Source organism: Alligator sinensis, unplaced genomic scaffold (genome assembly GCF_000455745.1).
Source record: "Alligator sinensis unplaced genomic scaffold, ASM45574v1 scaffold314_1, whole genome shotgun sequence".
NCBI lineage: Eukaryota > Metazoa > Chordata > Crocodylia > Alligatoridae > Alligator > Alligator sinensis.
The window spans coordinates 248658-258859 of NW_005842703.1; the positions used below are offsets into that span (position 1 = coordinate 248658).

Here is a 10202-nt window from a genome sequence, read left to right on the forward strand (position 1 = left end):
AGACTTGTCGTGCCCCTCACTTAGGAACACTGAGGCAAAGAACTTGTTGAGGAGTTCAGCCTTGTCCCCCCTGTCCGTCACCAATTGTTTCTGCCCATTTAGCAGGGGTCCTATTCCTCCCTGGGCCTTCCTTTTACTCCCTATATATCTAAAAAACAATTTCTTGTTGTCCTTTACTTGGGATGCCATCCTCAGCTCCATGGTAGCTTTGGCCCATCTAACTGCCTCCCTACAAGCACAAGCAGAGGAGGTATATTCGTCTTTGGTGATCTCTCCCTGTTTCCACTTTTTATGTGCTCCCCTTTTGGCCCTTAGGCTGCCCTGGATTTCTGCGGTCAGCCAGGGAAGCCTCCTGGTCCCTTTCCCTCTTTTACCCCGCATGGGGATCATCTCGCTTTGTACCCGAAGGATCGTTTCCGTAAGGCACAGCCACCCTGCTTGGGCTCCCATCATTTCAAAACTCCTACTCTGCAGTGCGTCCTTGACTAATAGCCTGAGTTCATTTAAATCAGCTTTCCTAAAGTCTAGCACTTTCACCCTACTAGTTATCTTATCCACTCGACGTCTTATGGTGAATTCTATTATTAGGTGATCACTGAACTGTATGTTTCATAGAGGAAAGAAAATAGCTGTATAACATAGCTGGGCCACACTATAATTAAACTATATGGACCAGGTCCTCAGCCTGTAAATTGCCTCCATTTGTTGTAACCATGCTTCCTTGATTTACACGTTCTGAGAATCAATACCAACAACTTTATTAGTGTTGATAGGGCCTTAGATATCACAAGTGCTGAGCTTGCTCCCTCTACAACAGTCCCATACTGTGATAGTAAGAGAGTAGGACAGTGCACTTGAATCATTTCTGTAGCATTCTCTGCCATTGACTATTCTCTTGACCATCTCTTACAGTCTCGAGAAGTTTGCTGTCTAGAAGTACAGGTGGATGAAGGAAAAAAGGAGACGGATCATAGAAGTAAGACTTATTAAGTAGTTATAACTGTATGACTGAAATTGGAAAAGTGGTAGATAGTGTCTCCATGTACTGGAAGAAGAAGGTATTCTACTGCTCATGGTCCTGTAAAAAGACCATACTGGCAAAAGATGCCTGTTCTATCCACTGGTAAAGGAGAATCTTGTATACCTTTCTGCAAGTGCCATTAGCAGCTAAAAGCTAGGCAGATTTCAGGAGAGAAAAGATCAGATGATTTTAATAGCTCAGACACATCACTGTATCACTGTCTGTCTGCTGTGTTGCAAACAGACAAAGATGATCTCACCCAGCTGAATCTGCCCTCATTTCATTGTTCTGAATCAGGATACCGCATCCCATCCTTTCCTGTCTGATAGCCTTCTCTTTGTCTCTCTGAACATCTTGTTGTGGTGTCCCCAGACAGGTAGCTGTAGTCTTCCTGGCTATCCTCTAAGAAACTGCCTACCAGAAGAACTTACTACTGTAATTGAAATAGATTTGTGGTGAATTAAGTACACGTGGACTTATTTATTTGCTTTGTGCAAAACTTACCATTATCAATCTGACTGCAACCTAGACTAACTCCAACCTGATATATCTGGCCATTCATGAATTAACTGAAGGAGACCAAGTGTCAGTGCAGAATCTTCTCACAGTTATCATTTGGGTTTGGAAAAATCTTAACTCCTGTATTAAAAACTCCTAGGGCACATCCAGATGAGCATGGACCTTTGTTTCCCCAGGGACAAGTAGCAGTGGCACACCATGTGTGGGAAATGCCTGGGGATTGCCTATGCTGGCCCCAGGGGAATGCCCTAGGGAATGCCCGTGCTGGCCCCAGCAGCCTTACCTGGGGTCCTCCCAGGGCTGCAGCCATGGCAGGAAGCTTGGCTGGCAACCGGAGTGTGGCTCTGACTAGCCAGGCTCTGGTTTGGGGCGGCATGAGCTGCCGCCATGTGCGCCACCCTGCTTTTTTTCAGCATGGATTTTTTTTGATCCCAGGATCTCCCAGGGTCAACTCCCCCCGACCTGTGCTGCAGGCATCCCCCACACTGCTACCTTGCATGTGTGGTGTGTGGCACCACAGTGGGTCTCTGGCATCACATACCACACGTCCATGCTCTTCTAAATGTGGCCCTAGTGTCCAGTTGAATTCATGTCATCCTGATAAACCTAATGAAAGCTGCTTTGGAGTCATTCAATGAATTTCAGTTCCTAGTTTGTAGGTATCTCAGCTCACAGACTGAATGACTAAGACATCTAATGACCAATTTAAATTACACCAAATTATAAAAGATTACAGTTATGGAACAGTCTCATTCCTTCCCAATAAATTAATTCTAGGTGGTGCTAGAATTTCATCTTAATTAACCCATCATTATGTCAGCATTTTTTCTGGACATATATGTCCATTTAAATGCAGCCATTCTTCATCACCATTTAATGTTAAGGGGCCATTTAAATGAATACAACAGAGCAACAATCAATCATCAAATTGATCAAACAATAATTTGGGGAGGTATTTGTACTTTACACTTTTGTTCAAAAAAGAACCCAAACCAGTTCCAATTCTGGACTCACTCAAAGGTGACTTTATTTTTATTTAATTTTTTTTTTTGGGCATCTCAAGTGATCTTGTGAGAATCCTGAATGGATAGTATTTTTATGGTGGTGAGGGGCAGGGGAGCGGGGTGAGACTCCTTCATTATGATCCAATTTTTACGTAGCTCAAGGAAAGCCATTTTGAAATACCGAGTTTTCATCTAAACATGATCCACAGTGTTACTGCAGAGAAGCACAATAAAAACAAAAAGTAAAAGTAGGGAGAAATAAATATTGAAAGTTAAATGTTGGCCCTATGGAAGTCAAAACTATTGGCTACCATATCTGTCATTGACTTCTGTAGGGCTAAGATTTCACTTAGAGCATTTTTAATTGCTTGTGTAAAGGCTTTTCTGGGAAGGTATTGTTAACATTCCCCGCATGCTTTGTTTCTTTTTTTTAGAGAGAGATTTCACGTTCACAGTGGAAGGATCCTATGAAGGAACGAAGAAAGTTTCATTAGACTCTAGCAGCCCTGCTCTGCTAGATGCTGCCATATTCCACTATGTGAAGTACAGTCGATCAAAATTGGATATTACTCTGCCAAAGAAGAGATTTTTCTGTGATGTAGGTCACTGATAACATATAGTTAAAACAACTAAAATAATTGTAGGAAGCATCATAAATGTGTCTTCATGTGGCAGTTTGGTAGCAATGGGATTCTAAATAATTTTCTTCTCATGAAAATCTTCTATTTTTATATATATGTATTTAGTATAGGACAGATGAAAGGGAAACGGATATAAAAGGTCCCCTGACTGTGCATCTGAATTCACTTAACCTGGGAGAGAAAGTAACAGTAGTGCAGGTGAGTACCAGCTGCCAGCCTTTTGGAATAACTAATGAACAATATGTACATGGTTTCTAGATATGTTGTTAATAATATTATTAAAGATTACAATCACTTTATTCTTATGGATCATAAGAAAATAGGGCTGGAAGGAACCTCATAAGGTCATTGATTTCAGCCCCCCATCTCAAGGAAGGGTCATCCCTGACTAAACCGTTCCGGACAAGTGTTTGCCTAACTTGCTCTTAAACTTTCAAGGATGGTGATTTTACAATTTCTTTAGGTAGCCTGTTCTTATGTTTGACCACCTTCACAGTCAGGAATTTCCTCCTAATCTCCAACCTAAATTTCCCCTGCTGCAGTTTGAGGCCATTGCTCTTAGTCCTGTCCCCTACAGTCACAGAGAAAAGCCCATCTCCATCCTATCTGTAATTGTCCTTCAGGTATTTGAAGACTTAAAAATCTTCTCAGTCCTTTCTTCCTCAGACTAAATAACCCTAGGTTTTTTCAGCCTTTCCTCATAAGTATTGCCTCCCATGCCCCTAATCATTTTTGTTGCTTTGTGTTGAATTCCTGCCAAACTGTCCACATTCTTTTTGAAGTGTGGGGCCCCAAACTGGACATAATACTCCAGGTGAGACCTCACTAGTGCCGAATAGAGTGGAAGAATCACTTCACTTGTTTTGCATGAGATGCTCCTGTTAATACAACCTAGTATGGTGTTGGCTTTTTTTTTTTTCTTCAACAAGAGCACACTGTTGGCTTGTATCCAGGTCATGGTCTACTGTAACCCCCAGGTCTTTCTGTGCAGTACTTCAATCTAGGCACTCTGTCCCCAGTCTGGATGGAGCAAGTGACTGAGAATATTCTCCTGTAAATCGTGTAGTAATATTGAAACCAGATTTATCACTTAGGGTGTATACGAGCATTACATTTCTACTAGTGGAATTGAAGTCCACTGATAAAAAATATGTATCTAAGTGCTCAAGAGTTTTCACTGGACCAAAAATGGTGGGTCTCATAGGAACTTCTTCATATGATGCTATAGAAGTTGCCTCCAGTAGAGTTTCTACTAGTTAAATGAACACTTGTACACTTACACTATTGATAGAAGTCTCTATGCTGTCCTCCAGGGTCCCAGCGTGGATTGCTTTGGTCCCCCCTCCCTCCAGGGAGACAGGCTGTGACTAGGGTTGCACTTTACTGCTGTAGCCTGAGACATAGCAAACCCATGACAGCTGAGAAGCTAGGAAAGCCCAGTCCCTCTTCACAGTCCCAGGGCCATGAAGCTGTGCCAACCCAGGTAGGCAGGGGAAATCCACCTGCCAGCACCCCCTGACCCACTAACCACTCCCACTCCCATGAACCTGGACCCAGACCCTTGCAGGGGCACACAGCATGCGTGTGCACATGTGTATATGCGTTACCTGTGCACGTGTACATGCATGTATGTGTATGTGAGCATGTATGTGTATGTGAGGGACCCTGTAGGGATTGTATATAAGGGAGAGGGAGACCCTCCAGGGACACTGTGTGGGTGTGAGACTGTGTTGCTGGGGCCATTGTATGCAAAACTCCATTTCAAATGGTAATTACACTTCTGATATTTTCATTCTTGATTCTCAGAACAAAACATATGGGGTTTATGTGAAAGCAGAAGAGTGGTAAGTCTTTCACTTATTTCCAAGTATTATGTTGACCCCAGTCTATGTAATCCTAATCTGTTTTTTAGAAGAATATGACAATGTTTTAGCTTTCTGCCATCACTTCAAAATGAAGCAAGCTTTAAATTGACTCAGTCAAAAATTGAAATACAGTACAGGGCTAACAAATGATTAGCACAGATTTTACTAAATTATTTACTCAGATCATATAGACCATGGCCATACAGCCCCCAGGGCAATCCTGGGAGCGCAGCTGAGAAGCTTGGCCTGCCAACTTACTAGGGGTGCCAAAGCCTGCAATGCAGTCATTGTAGATGGTTTAGAGCAGCACTAAATACACATTCTAGCACCACATTCATGTTTCCGGAGAACCTGAGAGTGCACTTAGGCCTGCTCTATACTGTTTACACCACCTAATTTGCAGGTTTGACTATACATAGAGAAGGTCTGAGGGGGTAGGGCAGGGCTCCCAGGTCTGCCCTGCAGGGCTAGGGATAGAAATTATACATAAACCCGTATAAGTGATCAGAAACTGGCTCAAATCTGTAACACAATAGAAGTTAAGTGCACATAAACTGCTTTCAAATTGGCCAAAACCAATTTAAGATAAACCTGGGTGGATGTAGCATCAGACTTAACTGACAGGTTAAATCAGTCTATTGAATTTCTGTTCCAGATCCCTTCCAGATTCAAGCTGTCTATTCCAGCCAAGCAGGGAGGCATGCTCTAGTGCCGCCACCCCCCCCCCCCCCCCACCCTCTCGCCCGGCGGCGCGCCACCGCCTGGCGTGGGTCACTGCAGGCACGTGGCTGCATTTCTGGAATCAAAAGTGAATGTCCATTCACTTGCTTATCAGTTCAGTCTACACAGTTTAGGCTAACCTGCAAAGATTGAATTGACTCAGCCTCAGGGTTTTTGACTGTCTGTACTTAGCCCAGGTGGTATAGATGTGGCTGTAGAAAGCAATGGGTGACTAACTAGCTTGAAACAATAGCTTTATACAAAGTATGGACAAACTGTTTGTAGCAGGATGGTCTAGCTCTTTAAATGAGGAAGCTGGTAGAAGCCCAGCTGTCAGTGTTTAGCTGGCAGTTAAAAGCCCAAGCAGAGAAAGAGCAAAGGGCTTGAGCTGGGAGAAGGAGGCAGGAAGCAGACTGAATCCAGAGAGGCTCACTTCTAGGAATGGTCAGGACTAAAGGGCCCTCTCCTGCTGCCTGGAGAAAGGCTAAAGATTTGCTTTACTCATTTGTTTGTTTGGACCAAGGATTAATGTTTTGTGTTCCAAAGACTGGTTGAGGGGGCTCCCAATGGAGCAAAACCAGACAGTGAGGCTGCAAGCACAAGCCCACTTATAAACTATGGTTTGGACTGTCTGAAAGACTATTAAGGGGACAAAGCCTGCCTGCATGACAGCAGGTTTAACATTCCCTTCCCTCGAAAAACATCCCATATACCCAATAATTTCACCATTTTGTATGTGACCGCTGCAGTAGAAAGGGTAATTTGTAATCTGAAACTTTTATGTCCATTGTCCTACACAGCATGGGGGCAATGTAACTCTTTTATATGACAAGAGCTGAGAATTGGACCTACTGAAATTTTGATAATTGCGTGAAATATTTTAGGCCATGTTACCAGTGTAATGTCTAATCATGAGGGTGGAAGTATAGGACTCAGATATTCTCACACTTTCTGCACCTATATCTTTTGTCTTATACAGGAGAGTGGGAATTGCTTTTCTGTTAACCCGATTCTTTTTTTTTTTTTTTGTTGAATTTGTTCAATATCTGCTCTGAAGAGCTGAAATTGATTGATTGATTGATTGATTAATATATGCTGTTTGTTCTGGCCTATGCATTAGTCACAAGGACCTGGATGTGCGCTTGGGGTTTGACCTGTGTGCAGAGGAACAGGATTTCATTTGTAAAAGGAAGAAAGTGGTTGCTGCTGCTTTGAAAAACGTTCTGCAACTTGAGGAAGATCTGCAGGATGATGAGGTATGAAGGGCAGAATCCTCGGTGTGGCACATACTCCAAGTGACTGACAGATTGATCATTAAATGAAGTGTGGGTGGTGGTATGTTTTTTGTGACAGAATTTATGCCTCTCTAGAACTTTCTGGATAAAATGTATGGGAGAGATTCTCTATTGCCCCAAGATTGGATTGGTATGGTGGGCGGGAGGAAAGCCATCAGGAAATTGGTTATGACTCTTTGATTCTCTATTATCTCCACTGTAGCTGTAGTATAGGCTACAGCACTTGGTGCTAACTGGCAACTGTCTTCAAAAAATCAGTCTGCCATTTTTACATCCATAATGGAGTTGTGGCATAAATATACATGTTATGATCTCATTCACTAGGTAGCCACTTGCCTTGGTACTTCCTGAGGTCTCTAAGCTTAGGAAGGCTAATGGTGAGAATTGCTGATACAATACAAATTAGAGCTGGGAGGTAAAGTTGTCCCTACAGTGAAGATGGAAAAGTATTTCTTTTGGAAACAGGACAATAGGATACAAGAGAAAAGTTGGTATAGAGACCAGTTGCCTTCAAGCCTCTTTTCTCTATACAGACACATTTTGCATGTTGGCAGAGGGTATGAGACATTTCTTTCCCATCATGTGAAATTATGGGAAACAATTAACTACATGAACTATGTTAATATGTGAGCGGTGCTATACTTTCTTCCCTTTCTGTCAGAGGCAGGCTACTGGGTTAACTGAACCAATGATCTGCTTTAGACTTGCAATTCCTGTATTTCTTTGACCTTTATGTGATGCATTATTCATTTATCAAGAAAATCCCTAACCAATGAGGGAACCAACTATATATTATTAAATCCCCCAAAGAATACTCTGCAAAGACACCAATTTTGTGCAGCTGTGAAAATGTGATCCTAAAATGGACCAGATTCAGTATTTCCAGTAAAGATAGTAAAATGTTAATGCTATTGTAGAAAGTACAGCTGAGACCTCATTTAGAATATTGTATACTATTCTGGTCATCTATATTCAAATATGATGAACTCAAGCTGGAAGAGCTGTAATTAAAGATCAGTGATGGGATGTCCAGGGAAGTCACAGTGTTCTGCCAGGGGTTTATCTGTCTGTCTTATAGGCAACAGCATCACTATAAACAGGTGGTCGTGTATGTGACATTGGTAGAGGTGCAGGTAAATGAACTTTGGATGTTATAATAATGTATTTGATCCAATGATGATGTGGTCTGTGTTGATGAGGGGGCACAGCAGGCACCTGGGTCCAGACCAAGGTCTGTGGCCTCATTGAGAAAAGGAGTTGGGTACTTTGCTACTAACAAGACTCTGTTGAGATTGGGAGGCTGCATGTAAGCCAGAACAGGTTTGTCCCCCATGGCTACCTTGAGATGGTCATCATTTTCCAGGAGGGGTTGGATGTCATTAATAATGACCATTTCTACAATGGACAGATAGGGCAATCCCTATTTGTAAGAATGAATGAAAACCAACCTAGCTTCAATACCAGAAAGACAGAAAAAACCAGTGGCAGGACACTAACCTCCCTGGACACTCCATTGCTGACCTCAGAGCGGCTGTTCTTAGATGACAAAACTTAAAAAAATGAACTTGAATTGGAAATTGTTGAACAAAAAATAATCAACAGACTGCATTGTGTTAAACATGGTCTAAACCAAGACTATGGATTATTACTCATTACTTGGACTACATTTTATAAACCCAGTGTCTCTCAATGGGTTAACTGTTTTGTTTTTCTCTCTCCTACTCAACTTGCCTCTCTCAGCAGTGCCCCTTCTTTTTCCTCCCCTTTCCCCTCCCCTTTATATTCTAATTACTGCTTTCTATTTAGAAGCTCTGCTTCCTGCAGTCCTTTCACAGCATCTGATGTAGTAAGAATTCTTCTTACAAAAGCTAATGCTATAAGTCTCTGATTGTTTAGTCTGTAAAGGTTCAAATCTATCTGGCCTTGTGTTTTCTATAAATACATCAGGGTGAATATCAAAGAAGGAAATGAGCTATTTAAGCTTAAATGGTCACACTGGGTGCATCTACATGTGCCCTCGATTGTGCAGTTGTTACTGCGTGGTCATTTAGTTACTTGCCTTAGCAAGTACTAAGTGACTGTGCAGTAACTGGTTTTACTGTGCCGTCCTCACAGTGCACAGGTCATTTCCAGCCCTACTGCGCAGTAGCAGTGGTATCATGGTTTATGCCCACTGATGTTATGTTGCCATAAAGATGAGCTATGTTGCCGTAGCTTGTTGCTGTGGGAACGTAGCGTCTTGTGTAAGCATGTCCATTGAAGAGATTCAGTATTACTGTATATGAACACGTTATCAGTTCTCTCCTCTGTTTTAAATGTTTATATATAATTGCTTTTAACCAATTCTCTGCCTCGGTGTGTTAAACAGGTACCAGTGGTGGCAATCATGACAACAGCAGGTGGAGTGCGATCCATGACAGCTATGTTTGGAAGCCTTTTGGCTCTTCAGAAGTTGGATATCTTAGACTGTATTTCATATATTGCTGGTTTATCTGGCACAACATGGTAAGGAGAACATGATCAGAATTTTAATTTGCTTTTGATGTATGTTGCTGCTGCAGAGTGGTCATTCTACCTTTCCTAGGGCTCTTACACAGCTTTATACTGATTAGAACTCTGACTTCTTAAATGTTGCTTCCCTACAACCCAGTCTCTATGGGTATCTTTATGTGTTCTCCAGGGATGGGAGTGCTTTAGAGAAGCTGAGAGCCACTCTAATTAAAGTGCCCACAGCATCTTGTGTATTCCTCATTCTGCACTTCAAAATAGCAGTGGGGGCACTTTAACTAAAGCTTGTTTGACTGACTTTAGTTAAAGTGTCCCCACTGCTATTTTGAAGTGCAGGGACATTGAATACACAAGACATGGAGGCTGCTGGAGCACGCTAATTAGTACACTCCAGCAGACTTGATTAATCAAGCCTACTCCGATGCACTGTAATTACAGCACATCAGAGCAGTATCCCTGCGCATTTACAGGCACCCAATATGTCTACTCTTCAAATGCAGTAGTTTTCATTCAGTTCTCTTATAGCTAGAAGCACATTAGGTGATTCTTACAGTAGCCTCTGCATTGCGCTGAAATGTTTACAAATTGGACAAATACCTGGCTGGGATCAACTGATCCCAGCACTCTTT

The 10202-nt window shown here is 42.2% G+C and overlaps 1 protein-coding gene across 1 annotated transcript in view; it reads left to right on the forward strand.

Annotated features, from left to right (window-relative positions):
- The window catches only part of LOC102385462 (cytosolic phospholipase A2 epsilon-like), a 50428-nt gene that overhangs the window by 23693 nt on the left and 16533 nt on the right, over window positions 1-10202 (forward strand). Inside the window, exons 8-13 of the mRNA XM_006034080.2 lie at window positions 913-976; window positions 2979-3142; window positions 3291-3383; window positions 4992-5029; window positions 6891-7026; window positions 9434-9570. Of these exons, the coding sequence (XP_006034142.2) occupies window positions 913-976; window positions 2979-3142; window positions 3291-3383; window positions 4992-5029; window positions 6891-7026; window positions 9434-9570 (632 nt within the window). The remainder of the gene's footprint in view (window positions 1-912; window positions 977-2978; window positions 3143-3290; window positions 3384-4991; window positions 5030-6890; window positions 7027-9433; window positions 9571-10202) is intronic.